Raw genomic sequence first — 16,722 nt, 5'->3', positions numbered from 1 at the left:
TCACTTAAGCCCAGGAGGTTGAGGCTGCAGTGAGGTGAGGTTGCATCACTGCACTCCAGCCTCAGTGACAGAGCCAGACTGTGTCTCAAAAAAAAAAAAAAAACAAAGAGGCCGAGTGTGGTGGTTCACGCCTGTAATCCCAGAACTTTGGGAGGTGGGCGGATCACGAGGTCAGGAGATCAAGACCATCCTGGCTAACACAGTGAAACCCTGTCTCTACTAAAAATCCAAAAAATTAGCTGGGCGTGGTGGTGGGCGCCTGTAGTCCCAGCTACTTGGGAGGCTGAGGCAGAAGAATGGCGTGAACCTGGGAGGCAGAGCTTGCAGTGAGCCGAGATAGCGCCACTGCACTACAGCCTGGGCAACAGTGCGAGACTCAGTTTAAAAACAAAAACAAAAACAAAAAAAACAACAAAAATTCGGCCAGGCGTGGTGGCTCACATCTGTAATCCCAGCACCTTGGGAGGCTGAGGCAGGTGGATCACCTGAGTCAGGAGTTCAAGACCAGCCTGACCAATATGGTGAAACCCCGTCTCTACTGAAAATACAAAAATTAGCGGGTGCCTGTAGTCTCAGCTACTCAGGAGGCTGAGGCAGGAGAATCGCTTGAACCCGGGAGGTGGAGGTTGCAGTGAGCCCAGATTGCGCCACTGCACTCCAGCTTGGGCGACAGAGCAAGATTCTGTCTCAAAAAAAAAAAAAAAAAGAAAAATTCATTTGCAAGGCAGAGCCTGCAAAAACCAGCATCAGTGATGGGAGGAAGAGTCAGCGCATGCGAGCATGTTAGACTTGATTCCGCCTCGCAGAACTGCGCATGGACTGAGAAATACTTTTGTCCTCAGCTTTTAGATCTTTATGATGGCGATTCGGAAGACACCGCCAGTCATTCTGACTGGAGCTGCAATGACTATTCTCTGGTGACATGAGCTGTAAGGTGGCTTCCTACGCACTGAAGTCAGAGTCCAGAGGAAGTTCATATAGTAGACGCCCTGTCACCAAAAACCCACATTCTTGTCATAGAAGTGGCCAGCTGGGCCCGTGTCCCTGGAAGCCAAAGATGTGGACACGTAGCCTGAGGACTTGAGGGTGGCAGAGGAGGACCAGACGCCCAGGGCCGCCGAGCCCCTCCTCACTCCCATGGAGCCCCCTGAGACTGGCAGACACGTGCCAAGCAGAGCTCGAGGGGCATAGCCACCACCTAGGTTCGGGAGAGAGAAAAGGGGCCCAGAATCTCCTTCTCCAAGAGGAAGCTGGAGGGCTTCCTTGCAGAGCCTGAGAAAAGGAAGAGGAAGAAGCAGTAGGTGGCCTAATCCAAGGTGAGCAGACTCAGTCCAGGAAGGGGTCCCAGCCCAAGAAGAGCAGGGGCTCTTCTGATCAAAGCTGACGTCGATGCACATAAAAAGTGTTTTCAGGGGCTGGGTGTGGTGGCTTACACTTGTAATCCCAGCATTTTGGGAGGCCAAGGTAGGAGGACCACTTGAGCTCAGGAGTTGAAGACCAGCCCGGGCAACATGGTGAAACCTTGTCTCTACAAAAGATACAAAAATTAGCCGATGTGGTGGTGTGTGTCTGTGGTCCCAGCTGCTCAGAAGGCTGAGGTGGGAGGATCACTTGAGCCCGGGAGGTTGAGGCTGCAGTGAGCCATGATCACGCCACTGCATACCAGCCTGGGCAACCAAGTGAGACCCTGTCTCTAAAAAGAAAAAAAAAGTTTTTAGGGGCTGAACTCAGTGACTCACACCTATAATCCCGGCACTTTGGGAGGCTGAGATAGGAGAAGCCCTTAATGCCAGGAGTTTGAGACCAGCCCAGGGAAAATAGCGAGATGCCATCTCTACAAAAAATACAAAAATTTGGCTAGGCGCAGTGGCTTATGCCTGTCATCCCAGTACTTTGGGAGGATGAGGCAGGAGGATCACTTGAGGCCAGGAGCTTGAGACCGGCCTGGCCAACATGATGAAGCCCTGGCTCTACTAAAAATATAGTAATTAGCTGGGCATGGTGGCGCATGCCTGTAATCCCAGCTACTCAGGAGGCTGAGGCAGGAGGATCACTTGAACCCAGTAGGTGGAGGTTGCAGTGAGCTATCACACCACTGCACTGCAGCCTGGGCAACAAGAGCGAAACTTCATCTCAAAAATAAAATAAAAGACATTGAGATGCCAGAAGCCTGTTTCCACGGGTGTAGCACACCCATTACTTCTAGCACCGTGAACGTGAGATGCAAACAGTCAGCTGTATGGGCCACTGTCATCGTCACCACTGGAAGGTCGTGTGGGAATGGACGTGCTAGGGCACGTGCATGACCACGGGCGGCCATGGGCAACTCCCTTGTCTGGAGCAGAAAACTCCCTTGTCTGGAGCCAAGTCCTGGGGCCCCGGTCAAGAACACAAGCGGCTGGGGGCTGCCCTTTTTTTTTTTTTTCAGCTCACCGCAACCTCTGCCTCCCAGGTTCAAGCAATTCTCCTGCCTCAGCCTCCTGAGTAGCTGGGATTATAGGCATGTGCCACCACGCCCGGCTAATTCTGTATTTTTAGTAGAGACGGGGTTTCTCTATGTTGAGGCTGGTCTTGAACTCCTGACCTCAGGTGATCTGCCCACCTTGGCCTCCCAAAGTGCTGGGATTACAGGCGTGAGCCACCGCGCCCGGCTTTTTTTTTTTTCTGAGACAGGGTCTCGCTCTGTCACCCAGGCTGGAGTGCAGTGGTGAGATCACAGCTCACTGCAGCCTCGACCTCTTGGGCTTGGGTGATCGTCCCACCTCAGCCCTCAAGTAGCTGGGACTACAGGCACGCACCACCACACCTGGTTTAATTTCTTGTAGAGACGGGGTCTCACTATGTTGCCGAGGCTGGTCTTTAACTCAACTCCCAGACTCCCAAAGTGCTGCGATTAAAGGTGTGAACCACTGTGCCTGGGCCCCAGGGCTTTCAGAGCCACAGCTGGCTGCGTCTGTATCTGTGAAGGGGCCCCAAGGTCTTCATTCATGAGTGCTGTGGCCGCTCTGGAGCGAACTCATGATGAAAGTGAGGCGGGGAGGGGCATGGCTGCCGTGGGCTGCCCGGAAGGCAAGGCTCTGTGCCCTGGGACGAAAGCGGAGACAGAAGAGGCGGAGCCGGCTCATGCTTAGTGTTTTATTTCCTCAAAGGAGCCACGCCATTGGCCTTCCCAACTACCTCCTGGTATCCTTCCAATTTCCACCACTCCCAACCGTCACATTCCATTCAGCTTCCTCCAACCTCAGCCCAACCACTTTCTTTGCGCAAGCTCAGACCTTCCAAATATTTTAAAAATGAATAAATGTTAAATACCAACTTTCACTATTACAGAAAGGGGTAGCTAGAAAAGTTTAATTCTACTCTGTGCACAAGACCGCGACACCCCGCTCGTAGAAGCTGCGAGGATCCTCCTTTGTAGCAATTTCGAAGTCGACGGTGAAGATGAGGTCTGCACGGGTGAAGTTCAGGTACACGGGTAAGGTCACCTGCAGGAGACGCAGAGGGGTTTACTGGTGGCTTAAGGAAAAAGTAAGAAAACTGGAAGACTGCCCGGGACAGCTGATGGGGCCCGGCAAGGAGAGGTTTGGACAGGTGTGAAATGGATTTCCTCTGTGAACCTCATTTCCCGTTCCAAGTGGAACCCAGGCATAGAAGAGGAGCCGCCTCTGCCCTTGTTACCGCAGGGGCCCTGCAGAACGCCCGGGAAAGGCAGTGCCTCCTTACCACACTGGCCTTCTTCTCGGTGTTTGTCTGCTTGACCCAGCGCAGCTGCGTCAGGGGAAGGGCGGTTGAGATGGCGTTGGACAGTGACAGCTTGTTGTTGTTGCACGTGGCCCCTTGAAGTTTCAAACCTGTGAGGCAGAAGCCAAAACCCAGGCTGAGGTGAACACAACAGCCACGCAAACCCCGGTCACAGGGCGCCCAGAGGCTGACAAACACGGCGGCTCCACCCAACCACCAGCCGGTCACCGTAAGTGCATGTATCTGGGAACAATGGTCTCAGGCCACCGAGGTCACCGGCAAAGAAGAGCCAGTATTTTCTGTGAGACTCCACTCACCCGTGACTCCAAAGCTGCAAGCGTCAAGGGTGGCGCCCTGTGAGGTGGTGACGTTGACTTCCAGGCAGAGCTCCTCCAGGGACCAGCTGTTGGCCTGGGCCACGTACTGCCTAGTGGCAGTGATGTACGCCTCAGGCACGAACAGGCCACCCAGGCACACGTGGATGTTCTGTGGAAAGCAGCAGCCCCCAGGGGAAGGAGCTCAGGTCAGACCTGGGCCCTGTGTTTGTCCCCAGAGCCACTCCCACCCCAGCCCAGGATAGCTGCTGACCACCCCAGACTCGTCAGGAGCGCCTTCACCTTTAGCTCCTTGGCGCCACCAGACGCAGCCGCCAGTGAGATGTTCTGCAGCTGTTTGATCCTCTCGCTGAAGTCGGACACCCACTGGATGACGGTCATGCCGGCAGGCACCGTGTAGTGGGACCAGCTCCGAGGCAAGATCCCTGCAGCCAAAGCACACAGAGCCCAGGGCGTCAGCTCTCACAACTCACCCAGCACAGATGGGACAAATCTGCAAGTGCTCCGGCATCCTGGCTGCCCACACAGGCGGCTGGCGGCTCCACCTACTGCCTTTCCCAGGCTGCGCGTTATGCCCCTGGCGCCGCCCTCACCACATCTGCTCTAGCTCAGGCTGGTCCAGAGCATGTCTCAGAACCGTGCAGTTTCTAGGGTCAAATTAGTCCAGGTGTGTCTTTCTGGAGGACCATAATCACATTCAAGTAAAACCGCAGCTAAAAACTCATGTCACACAAGTGGCTCAGTGTTCCTGGCGATTAGGGCTTTTGGGGCAAATAGGAGGATGCTGGGGGCTCCCCACAACTTTGGATGAGCCCCCCATGCCTGCCTGCCCCTGCTTTTCCACTGTCCTGGGGGACACCCATTCTTCACAGACCGTAACCTACTACTGTCTGTCACCATCCTGGACCACCACATTCCCCATTCACTGTCTTGGAAGACCCCTAAAAAACTGCAGAAGTTGTGTAAAGATTTTGGTCGACATTCAGTGAACCAGCAGAGAAGAAAAACAAATTCTTCAGCATTTCTAAGCCCCTCCCCCTCCCCCCGCCCACCTTGAGGGTAAGAGCACAGAGCTGCTCTCAGAGGGAAGCTCCCACAGGCCTGGCTGTCCGCACGTGATGCTGTGTGGCTGGGCTGGGTCGTGGCCCCAGGCCAAGGTGCCCGCCGGAGGCCACACCACGAGTTCGGCCTCTCACGCACCTTTCACCAGCTCGTTGATCAGCGTGCGCAAGTAGTTGGTCTGCTTCTTCTTTCCTTCGCACACCTGGACGACATCCGCAAGGTCCTGGCGAACGTCCTGAAGCAGCTTCGCACCCATCTTCACTTCTCTCTCAAAGAACCTGAACAGAGGATCCTAAAATCGTTCAAAAGGGTGAAGAGAAGTTAGGAAGAGGTCCCTTCTCCAGCGTAAAGGTCAAACAGAAGTAACTCGGCCTCCGGTGAGAGCCCCAGAGCTTCCGAACTGTCCAGGGTCACGGACAGCTTTGGCAGAGCATGACTTGGAACCGAACTTGTGTGAAGCTGAGGCTGCTCAGAAACCCGCTGAGGCCCCTGCCTGAGTTGCAGCTCTCGGGGCTCTCTAGGGAGGAAGGGCTGCGGCTGCTCGCTGTGGAAGCTGTCTGCCTATCTCATAATCTTCTGGAGTGTTTTCAGTCCATTTCAAAAGGGCCAACTCATCTTGCCCAATGCCTGGGCTCAGCTGGACACCTGCCCTGAGGTGACACCGGTTTGAGTATGTTCTGTCCGGCACAATGGAACCAATGGTCCACGGAACAATGGTCCGTGACCATACCCAGCACCTGGGACCTTGAGACCTGGCCAGCCCACCACCCTCTCAGCTACCTTGATATTCTCCACAGTGCGCTTGAGGTGGCTCAGCGTCTGGGGGATGAGGTGGAGCCAGTTGGACGCGGTGGTGTGCAGCGTCCGCATCCAGGCAGGGCGCCCGTCGGATGTAGAGTCTGTCCTCGTCTTCTTCTCGGTCTCTGCATAGGCCAGGTCGTCCTCATCCTCCAACATCTGCATCTTCAGCATCTTACTGATCATGTCCACCCCTGGGCCACAGTCCCACAGTCGCAGCAGGAGGGAGGGAGGGGACGGGCAAGAAATCACAGAGGGAAAAGGGACTTGAATGTAAAGCCACATGGTGAGTGAGTCCACACTGGGAACTGCAGCAAAATCTGGAAGGTGCTCAGCCGTGTGTACATATATATATATATATATATATATTTTTTTTTTTTTGAGACGGAGTCTCACTCTGTCACCCAGACTGGAGTGCAGTGGCGTGACCTTGGCTCACTGCAACCTCTTCCTCCTGGGTTCAAGCGGTTCTCCTGACTCAGGCTCCCAAGTAGCTGGGATTACAGGCATGCGGCACCGCACCTGGCTAATTTTTTCTTGTATTTTTAGTGTAGACAGGGTTTCACCATGCTGGCCAGGCTGGTCTTGAACTCCTGACCTCAGGTGATCTGCTCGCTTCAGCCTCCCAAAGTGCTGGGATTACAGGCATAAGCCACCACACCTGGTCAGTCATATATGTTTTTAAAGCACAGACAATGGCCTGACCAGAAAGCTAAGGAGACAAATACAGAAGAAGAATTACCAGGTCAAGTACATGACTATTAAAACTGACCCAGCAAGACACCCACAGTGGCTCATGCCCACAATCCCAGCACTGTGGGAGGCTGAAACGGGAGCATCTCTAGAGCTCAGGGGTTCAAGACTAGCCTGGGCAACATAGTGAGACCCTCATCTCTACAAAAAATTAGGCAGGTGTGGTGGTGGCACCTGTGGTCCCAGCTACTTGGAAGGCTGAGGTGGGGGGATCGTTTGAGCCCAGAAAGCTGAGGTTGCAGTGAGCTGTGATTGCACCACTGCACTCCAGTCTGAGTGACAGAGCAAGACTCAGTCTCAAAGCAAAACAAAAAAACAGAACCAGCAGCCTGAGTCCAAAGACTCAAGGCTCTTCAGGACCCAGGGTTTGGGTTCACTGTGAGACCTGGGTCAAGCCCCGGCCCACTTTGAGCCCGACCATGAATGAGTGGGTGCTCGAGAAGGGCTCCAGGAAGGGGTGCCACCTGCCCTCTTAACTCAGAAAACTGGTCACCACAGTGTCCCTTGGCCTGTGACTGCCACCATGTGGCTGGGATTACCCTGAGCCTTGTGGTGCCTGCAGTGTGCTCTGGCCTCGCCCAGCTCACCTGGCTTTCCCTCCAGACCCGCCCAGATCACCTGGCTTTCCCTCCCGATTCTGTCCTGTTAACCAGCTGTGAGCTTCACCAATGCCCTTGTCTTCTTAGCTTTTCGTGACTTTTTCCCGTAACAAAAAGTTGAGATTTGATCAGCTGCTGTCAACCCCACGTGTTGTGCTTGGAGGCTTTGTGAAGGCCAATTGCGGGCCCGTCCCTAGTCCTGATAGAGTGCGTCTGGGCAGGGCCTGGGAACCTGTATTTCTTTCTTTCTTTCTTTTGACAAAGTCTTCCTCTGTCACCCAGGCTGGAGTGCAGTGGCACCATCTCGGCTCACTGCAAGCTCTGCCTCCCGGGTTCATGCCATTCTCCTGCCTCAGCCTCCTGAGTAGCTGGGACTACAGGTGCCCGCCACCATACCCGGCTAATTTTTTTTTGTATTTTTAGTAGAGACGGGGTTTCACCGTGTTAGCCAGGATGGTCTCCATCTCCTGACCTCGTGATCCGCCCACCTCGGCCTCCCAAAGTGCTGGGATTACAGGCTTGAGCCACCGCGCCTGGCTGGGAACCTGCATTTCTAAGAAGTTCTGGGGAGGCTGCTGCTGCTGCTGGTTTGGGAGCCACACTGTGAGATCCACTGGGGTAGAGAATTTCTTAGCTCCCTTCTGGCTCACAGCACTTGAAGTCTTAAAAAACATCTTGTAAGTGAAAAGGAAAAAAAGACTGCTAAAAAATTCTAGGGAAGATGAATCGTTTTAAAAAAATCACTTAATATCAGGTACTTTTCAACTTTTGAAGAAAAAAAAAAAGAAACTGATTTTCTTTTTCTTTTTTTGAGACAGAGTCTTGCTCTGTTGCCCAAGCTGGAGTGCAATGGCGCGTACTCGGCTCACTGAAACCTCTGCCTCCTGGGTTCAAGAGATTCTTCTGCTTCAGCCTCCCGAGTAGCTGGGATTACAGGCACCCACCACCACACCCAGCTAATTTTTGTATTTTTTGTAGAGATGGGATTTTACCATGTTGGCCAGGCTGGTCTCGAACTCCTGACCTCAGGTGATTCATCCACCTCGGCCTCCCAAAGTGCTGGAATTACAGGCGTGAGCCACTGCGCCTGGCCTTTTTTATTTTTTATTTTCTTTGAGACAGAGTCTCACTCTGTTGCCCAGGCTAGAGTAGAGTGACGCGATCTCGGCTCACTGCAACCTCCACCTCCCAAGTTCAAATGATTCTCCTGCCTCAGCCTCCTGAGTAGCTGGGATTACAGGTGCCTGCCACCACGCCCACCTAATTTTTGTATTTTTAGTAGAGACGGGGTTTTGCCATGTTGACCAGGCTGGTCTGGAAATCCTAACCTCGAGTGATCTGCCCGCCTTGGCCTCCCAAAGTGCTGGGATTATAGGTGTGAGCCAGTGTGCCCAGCCAGTAACTGCTTTTCAATATAAGATGATAATCTAAATGTTATTTCTAGGCTCATTTACATAAATATCAGGCCTTTTCTCTAAAACTGAGTTGATGCTGCAGAAAAGATCCCTGTTAGAGCCAGTTCTTTCCTCTGCCTCCCCTTGGAGTGGAGCTAGGAGCAGCTGGAGACTGGCAGGAAGGCCGAGGCTGACAGAGCCACACCCAGCATAACCAGGGAGGGCCCTGGGACAGCAGCACACACTCACTCTGCGTGTGGGGACCCTCGCCACCCACCCCGCGTGAGGGAAGGACCCTCGTCACCCACCCCGCGTGTGGGGAGGATCCTCGTTACCTACCCTGTGTGGTAAGGAGGACTCTCTCGGCGTTGTTGGGCAGGCCCAGCCAGGAGGGCGTCTGGGTGTCGGGGAGCAACTCCACCCACTGCACAAACTCCTCTCGCCTAGAAAACCAGTGCATTTGGAAATGATGTCAGGGGTCACCTCTGAGTGACACCAGATGCCCTGACGTCACAGCTGTCTCCCTTCCAGCAGGCAGCAGCATACCTGATGCCATCTGGCATTTGAATGTCTTTATGCCCGTCGACCTTGCATGCCAGCTTAAACTCACTGTCGAAACTCCTGGTTGTGAACAGGCGCTCCAGGAAGGTGTTGAGCAGACGCTGGTCAAACTCGTTGTCCACGCGCCCGCCATAAATGGACTGGGCCATTAAGGTCTTTAGTGCAGACCACGGGATCTTATCCGGCGAGATGTTCTGCCTGCCCTGGGGGAGGAAAAGCAGGGTTCGTGTGTGTGGTCGGAGGCGGGCAGGCCCAGGGCTTCCTTTCGAGGGGCACAGCTTTTCTCCTCACTCCCCATGCCAGCTGGGCTTTGGCGGTCACGAGGGGTCAGCTCGCTCTTCCACGCAGAGTCTGGCCTCTCAGCACCACGCCCTGCGGCATCCTTCCCGGGTACATGTCCGCTGCCTGTCCTGGCATGGCCCACACTTGCCTTGGCCGTGTCATCCAGCCACGTGTCCACCGTATCGCAAGCTGACCGCAGGTCAGACTCTCCAAACTCATACTTCTTTGACCACCCCAGTGGTGCGTATCGTAAGCGTTCTTGGATGATCGCATGGAACCAGGCCAGCAGGAAGTACAAGCGGGCACGCTCATTGGGAGACTGGTGAGGAAAGTGACCAAGCACAGAGTCATTAGAAAACAGCACTTCGCCAAGAACAGCGCAGATGCCAGGTCAGCCAAAGCTTTACAAAGAGCTCTCCACATCCTGACGATGGCAGCAGATTCACACGAGTGCTGTTGCTAGGAGAAAAGTATGCCAACTTTTCTATTAATAGACATGTCATCCAATGAGACCATCAGAGAATTTATTCAGCCAGTAAGAAATCTAGAGAAAACAGAGTTTCTAAGAATGTCAGAAAAGGTGAATGTGGCACAAAATAGAACAGAATTGACAGAACGAACCCCCTGCCACAATCCCCCTCCTCTCGCCCAAGAGTTTGGGTCTTCACTTGGCGCCTGGGAAGGTTCTGCTTGGTCTCGGGGGCCTGTGCTGGGGGAGAGGAGACTGCCTGCCACCGGGGGACACAGCTCTGAGTCCCAGCTTCTCTGTGGGCATCTCTGCTCTTCTAGGACCTCATCACACCCCATAATCAAACATGGCTTTTACTTTTCAACCTGCTCACAGGAAGGAAATTTTATATAGAGAGACACGATCTACGTTGCCCAGACAGGTCTTTTTTTTTTTTTTTTTTGAGATGGTGTCTTGCTCTTTCGCCCAGGCTGGAGTGCAGTGACGTGATCTCAGCTCACTGCCAACCTCTGCCTCCCGGGTTCAAGCGATTCTCCTTCCTCAGCCTCCCCAGTAGCTGGGATTACAGGCATCCACCACCACGCCTGGCTAATTTTTTACATTTCTAGTAGAGACGGAGTTTCACCATGTTGGCCATGCTGGTCTCGAACTCCTGACCTCAAGTGATCTGCCCACCTCGGCCTCCCAAAGTGCAGGGATTACAGGAGTGAGCCACCACACCTGGCCTGCCCAGACAGTCTTGAACTCCTGGGCTCAAGTGATCATCCCACCTCAACCTTCCAAAGTGCTAGGATTACCAGTGTGAGCCAAGGTGCCTGTCCATGGAAGGAAATTTTACCCATGGCTGAAAAGCAAAAGCAGCTGTGCAGTTCACCACATGGCACTTCCGGGGGCCCCAGAGACCCACTTCTGCATTTGGTGATGGGACTGGGCTTTGGCTTCTATGGAGAAAGCATACCAGGAGGACAAGGTACTTACCTTGCATATCCGTGAGACGGGAATGCTGCTGAACGTCCTCAGCATGTTGGCCTTCACCCCTGGCGGTGGCTCAAACACAAAGATGCGACCCGCACGGAGCAGATTCACAGGTACCTAAGGGAGAGCGCCGTTCCCGTTATGGCTCGGGTGTGGCTGCGGGCGCCTGTTCAATTCCACCACACACGTGCCAACAGGACAGTGCCAGGCCAGCCTGCAACGTCTCCACTCCTTCAACCACCCACCTTGGGGTTGATCTCCATGGTGAGGAAGAGTCGGAAGCAGGCATGCGGCTGCAGGGAATGCAGCTTCTTCTCCAGCTGCATCAGCCACCCTGGGGCCAGATGCACATTCTTCAGCATCACCCACCTGCACACACAAAGTGAGAGTCACACAGCACGCCAGGCTGCCTGCCTGAATGCCTGGGGACTAAGGCTTTCTTCAGCCAAAGAGAACAGGCCTACCTGCCCGACTTCACAGCAGTGTTTATTGCCTTATCTGCTTGGTTAAAGCCTTCTGCAGAGCCTGGTGCAGGGAAACTTAGTGTTAGCAGCGGCAGCCTCGGACATCAATGCCTACCACGAATCCTGCAGGGCTCCAGCCCATGAAGCCCATCAAGCATCCTTACCGATTGCAATTGAAGTGATCTGCGTGTTCTGCTCGGCTGCAAGGTCCTCGACATGCCCACTGGCATCATAACCAGGCACAGAGCACATTAAGACAGGAGTGTTGGGCTTCACCTGCAAACAAAGAAGGCAGAAGTTATTGCGGTGCCAGCAAATAGTGTGTACCTGTCAAGGGAGAGGAGAGCCCCGAGTGAGGGGCCTAAGAAGATGTTCTTTCTGGGCCCAGAGGGGTGGGCACCATGCAGCCAGTAATTGAGAATCTGCAGCGAGTTCCTGGTCTTAGGAGAAGACTGTAGCCCGGAGTGAGAGCAGATGCCAGGGCTGCTGCCAGCTGTGGTTGGGGAGGTGGGCATGGAGTCCCTTGGGAAGCCCGGGCTGTACCAGGACATTACCTCTGTGCCCACAATGTGGGTCAGGTCGAGCGGCTGCTCCATGATGGACATGAAAGACTCCCCAAGGTTTGTTGAAACAAACATGTGGGCCATGGCCAACAGGCGATCGGGCCGGAAAGCCTGGATCAGGAGCAGGCGGTGGATGGCCTGGCCAATGGGTGCTGAAACAGGTACAGAGGGTGGGTGCTGGGTGGAAGCCATGGACTCGGAGATGCCCTCCCCTGCCTGGACTGTTCTTCCCAAAGCACCCACTCAGCAAACGCTCAGCATTTCAGGATCAGCTCAAATCAGGAAATTCAGCCACATCTCCTGTGCCTTCCGTGAGCCCTCTGGGCACGCCTGTGAGAACACCTTACTACCTGGATGTATCCGTAGGACAAGGTGCCATTTGCTGATTTTTAAATTACTACACTAATACCTGCTCACTTCCTGAGAACACCTGAAGGTACTCAGGAAGGGGGCTCCACGCTCTGCCCTCCACAGTCTGACACTTCCTCTCAGCCTGGCTAGCCCAGGGTCTGGCCTAATACACTCAAAAACGGCTGATGGCATTCCATTCCTGTCTGCAGCATGAATACAGCCAGTTAACTCCTTACCGTCAGGCAGGAGCTCCCCATCTAGTTCTCTTGTGGTCTTGAAGCATGAGATGAATAGGAATTGGAAATTTCTGATTTACTTCTAAGCCAACACCTACCTAGAAGCGATCTCCCTAAGTGGTTTCCTTAAAAAGTTTTAACACTGAAATACTTATCTTGGGAATCAGTGACCATTCATTCAGAGACAGGCCTCTGTCTGCTGCCCAGGCTGGAGTGCAGTGGCGCAATCACAGCTCACATAACCTCGACCTCCCAGGCTCAAGTGACTTTCCTGCTTTAGCCTCCCAAGTAGATGGGACTACAGGTGTGCACCGCCATGCCTGGCTAAGGTTTTATTTTTTGTAGAGATGGGGCTTCACTATGTTGCCCAGGCTAGAAACTGTGTTTCTTGAAAGCATCCCTTTAAGTAGCAAAACCCAACTTTACATTCAGGTCCAGAAAGAAAACCACAGCGGGGCTTACTTGCAGGTGTTTCTTCACTCCAGAGGTAGGGCACGGTCTGCTCTGGGGAGCTGCTGTCCAGCCAGATGCCAAATTGCTGTGGAGACAACAGTGGAAGCACCCATGGAGCAGGGCTGGCCTCTGGGGCAGAACCCACGACTGACGCGAGAGTCTGACGCGAGAGCGCAGGCACAACATTCTGGGTTTTATACCACATGCAATTCCTTACATTTCCTGGGAAAAGGCCAATATTTATCACTGGGAACATTCAAGAGAACAATCACCTCGTCTGCCTGAACCTTTGCAATCAAGTCCTTAAACGCGGGAAGGCAGCTCAGCCTCACCACCGCCTCCGCCTGCTCCACAGTCAGGCCCTGGATCCTGGGGGTGGAGCCAGCACTCAGGACAATCTCGTTTCCTCTCAAGAAGTGCTGGAATTCTGCATCGTAAGTGGGCTCCCTGCGAAGGGTGCAACAGGTTAGCTAGGGTCTCTCACGTTCACTCCCACTGTCACTAAAATAACAGTTGTGATTCAAAGGAAAGAGAAAACAGGCCGGGTACAGTGGCTCAGGCCTATAATCTCAGCACTCTGGGAGGCCGAGGTGGGCGGATCACTTGAGGTCAGGAGTTTGAGACCAGGCTGGGCTGCCAACATGAAGAAAATCCGTCTCTACTAAAAATGCAAAAAAAATTAGCCGGGTGTGGTGGCCTGCATCGATAGTCCCAGCTACTTCGGAGACTGAGGCAGGAGAATTGCTTGAACCTGGGAGGTGGAGGTTGGAGTGAGGTGAGATTATACCACTGCACTCCAGCCTGGACAACAGAGGGAGACTCCGTCTCAAAAAATAAAATAAAGAAAAGAAAAGAAAAAATAAAAGCATGTATCTGATCATGAAAGCCTTGTGGGCCACCAGCCACACGGCACCCTCCTGTGGGTGTGGGTGCTCTTACCCCACGGTGCCCTTCAGTTTGATTCTCGCCAGCAGCATGGCAAAGGTGATGTGGTCCTGATGCAGCATGCCTCGCGCCACTCGGTTAAATGCCACCTGGGACAAGAGCAGGAGGCGATGTTGTTCCATAAGAGAAGCAGCACCCTGCTTCCCCCCGCCGGGCAGCGGCTAAGGACCTCACTCTACCTGGAAGAGGTCCTTCGTTATAATGGACAGGCGCTGTGTGTGGTCGGTGACACCCTTCAGGTTCGGGTTCTCGTATAAGACGTTGTGATAAATGTCCAGGAAAAACTGGAGGGAGTACTGGTACAAGAAGTGTATCTGAAAGGAAGCAGCGGGCAGCGGTGAGGCAGCTCCCTCGGCACCCCGCTGAACTTCTGCACGGCCAAGGAGCTACTGTGCGGGGCCCGCCAGCCTCTGCGCGGCCAAGGCACCCACCTGCTTGAGGGACTCCATGGTGAAGTAGATGCTGCTGCAGGCGGTAGAGAGTGGGAGGTACTGCTGGGACACGGTCTCCACCTCCTGCATGACAATGTCCGTCTCCTCAACTTTCCTGGTGACCTCTGCAGCCTCTCTCTTCAGGTTCTCCAGAGTGGTTATGATCGTGTCGTCATCCAAAATGCGCCCTTTCACCTCGTTCAGAGCTTGTAGTAGAGATTTTTCCAGCTGACGCAAACGGAGCTGAAATTCCCCTTAAATGAATAAAACATCCAGAGTTTGCAATAATCCTTCAAAAGGTATGCTCTCAGAAGTGTTTGCCACAAACGTGGAACATCGTAGTCACTTAAAAGTTCAGCCCCTTCACCTGCGCCAACCATCTAAAAGCCACAGGTCCAGATCCTACCTTGAAGTTTAAGAAGATCAGATCGTTTCTCGTCCACATCAGGTCTTTCTGCTTTAAGTACTTCATTTAGACACTGGCTTTGTAAACTGCTACGAGTAACTGTGAAGTTTACAAAAGTAACCCGGGAACAGAGATCTGGTGGGAACTCGACCTGCCAAAATAGGTAACAGAACAGTCTGTCTTAATCCAGCTTCAAAACCAAATCCTGCCAGATTTCCCTGGGGAAGGGTCCCATTCCTTACAGTTGGATCCCGGGTGGACAGGAAGATGACAAATGACGGCGACAGGTCTATGTCCTGGTCCCCGAGGGTGATCAGCACTCTCCCCCCTGTGCGCCGCACTTCACGGTTCAGCACTGGGTTCAAAACTGGATCGTAGCTTTCCACATCCTGCATACCACACGGGTGGAACTTGATGGTCAGGGCTTTGTAGCTTTATCTTCACCCAAATGCTTGTTGCTGTCCTACTCTAGATAAGCATACCTTTCCAAAAGCCACCCGCCACTTGTGTACGGTGGCCACTAGCTATGTGTGGCTACTTACATTTAAATGAACTAAAATTAAAAACTCAGCCAGGTGTGGTGGCTCATGCCTGTAATTCCAGCACTTTGGGAGGCTGAGGCAGGCAGATCACCTGAGGTCAGGAGTTTGAGACCAGCCTGGCCAACATGGTGAAACTCCATCTCTACTAAAAATATGAAAGTTAGCTGGGGGTGTATGGCACATGCCTGTAGTCCCAGCTACCTGGGAGGCTGAGGCAGAATTGCTTGAACCTGGGAGGTTCAGACTTGGGGACAGAGCAACACTCTGTCTCATAAAAAAAAAAAAAAAAAAAAAAAAAAAAATTAAAACTCAGTTCCTAGTCACACTAGCCATGGGAAGTGCTCAGTAGCCACCCGAGGCTAGTGGCTACCACACTAGACAGTGTGGACCATAAGGCATTCCTGCCCCTGCAGAAAGTTCTGGGGACAGTGCTGACACAGACCCTCTGAATGGCATTTTATTTCATTTCTTAAAAATTTTTTTCAATTTGCATAATGAATTCATCTCATTGCAAATCTGATGCTTCCTAGTGACCTTACGTGATTTAAAAACAAATTTTTAACTTTTAAGTTCAGGAATACAAGTGCAGGTTTGTTACATAGGTAAACTTGTCATGGGGTTAACTGTACAAATTATTTCATCACCCTGGTTATAAGCCTAAACCTCCATGCTCTGAAAGGTCCCAGTTTGTGTTGTTCCCTCTGTGTGTCCATGTGTTCTCATCATTTAGCTCCCACTTCTAAGTGAGAACATCTGGTACTTGGTTTTCTGCTCCTGCATTAGTTTGCTGAGGATAATGGCCTCCGGCTCCATCCATGTTCCTGCAAAGGAACATGTTCCTTGTTCTTGTCTCTTGAACATTTTTCTTGTTCTTTTTTTTTTTTTTTTTTTTTGAGATGGAGTCTCGCTCTGTCACCCAGGCTGGAGTGCAGTGGCGCGAACTCGGTTCACTGCAGCCTCCGCCTCCCGGGTTCAAGCAATTTTCCTGCCTCAGCCTCCCGAGTAGCTGGGACTACAGGTGTGTACCGCCACACCCAGCTAATTTTTGTATTTTAAATAGAGACGGGCTTTCACCATGTTGGCCAGGGTGGTCTTGATCTCCTGACCTTGTGATCTGCCTGCCTTGGCCTCCCAAAGTGCTGGGATTACAGGCATGAGCCACCACGCCTGGCTGTTTCTTGCTTTTTATGGCTGTACTGAATATAATTTTTTTTTTTTTTTTTTGAGATACAGTCTCTGTCTGTCTCCCAGGCTGGAGTGCAGTGGCATGATCTCGGCTCACTGCAACCTCTCCCCCTGGGTTCAAGTGATTCTCCTGCCTCAGCCTCCCGAGTAGCTGGGACTACAGGTGCCCGCCACCTC

The 16,722-nt window shown here is 52.9% G+C and overlaps 1 protein-coding gene across 1 annotated transcript in view; it reads right to left on the bottom strand.

Annotated features, from left to right (window-relative positions):
* Window positions 1–3,121: 3,121 nt before the first annotated feature.
* The window catches only part of DYNC1H1 (dynein cytoplasmic 1 heavy chain 1), an 88,621-nt gene continuing 75,020 nt past the window's right edge, over window positions 3,122–16,722 (bottom strand). Inside the window, exons 58-78 of the mRNA XM_054448399.2 lie at window positions 15,061–15,207; window positions 14,819–14,969; window positions 14,413–14,666; window positions 14,161–14,295; window positions 13,976–14,070; window positions 13,309–13,483; window positions 13,046–13,121; window positions 11,988–12,148; window positions 11,598–11,709; window positions 11,434–11,494; window positions 11,215–11,338; window positions 10,973–11,086; window positions 9,674–9,844; window positions 9,229–9,446; window positions 9,022–9,125; window positions 5,919–6,130; window positions 5,277–5,430; window positions 4,359–4,501; window positions 4,059–4,227; window positions 3,724–3,851; window positions 3,122–3,485 (exon numbers count right to left, since the gene is read on the bottom strand). Of these exons, the coding sequence (XP_054304374.1) occupies window positions 3,357–3,485; window positions 3,724–3,851; window positions 4,059–4,227; window positions 4,359–4,501; window positions 5,277–5,430; window positions 5,919–6,130; window positions 9,022–9,125; window positions 9,229–9,446; window positions 9,674–9,844; window positions 10,973–11,086; window positions 11,215–11,338; window positions 11,434–11,494; window positions 11,598–11,709; window positions 11,988–12,148; window positions 13,046–13,121; window positions 13,309–13,483; window positions 13,976–14,070; window positions 14,161–14,295; window positions 14,413–14,666; window positions 14,819–14,969; window positions 15,061–15,207 (3,033 nt within the window). The 3' untranslated portion in view covers window positions 3,122–3,356. The remainder of the gene's footprint in view (window positions 3,486–3,723; window positions 3,852–4,058; window positions 4,228–4,358; window positions 4,502–5,276; window positions 5,431–5,918; window positions 6,131–9,021; window positions 9,126–9,228; window positions 9,447–9,673; window positions 9,845–10,972; window positions 11,087–11,214; window positions 11,339–11,433; window positions 11,495–11,597; window positions 11,710–11,987; window positions 12,149–13,045; window positions 13,122–13,308; window positions 13,484–13,975; window positions 14,071–14,160; window positions 14,296–14,412; window positions 14,667–14,818; window positions 14,970–15,060; window positions 15,208–16,722) is intronic.

This window comes from Pongo pygmaeus, chromosome 15 (genome assembly GCF_028885625.2).
Source record: "Pongo pygmaeus isolate AG05252 chromosome 15, NHGRI_mPonPyg2-v2.0_pri, whole genome shotgun sequence".
Taxonomy (NCBI): domain Eukaryota; kingdom Metazoa; phylum Chordata; class Mammalia; order Primates; family Hominidae; genus Pongo; species Pongo pygmaeus.
This window is presented reverse-complemented; position numbering and strand designations above follow the sequence as displayed.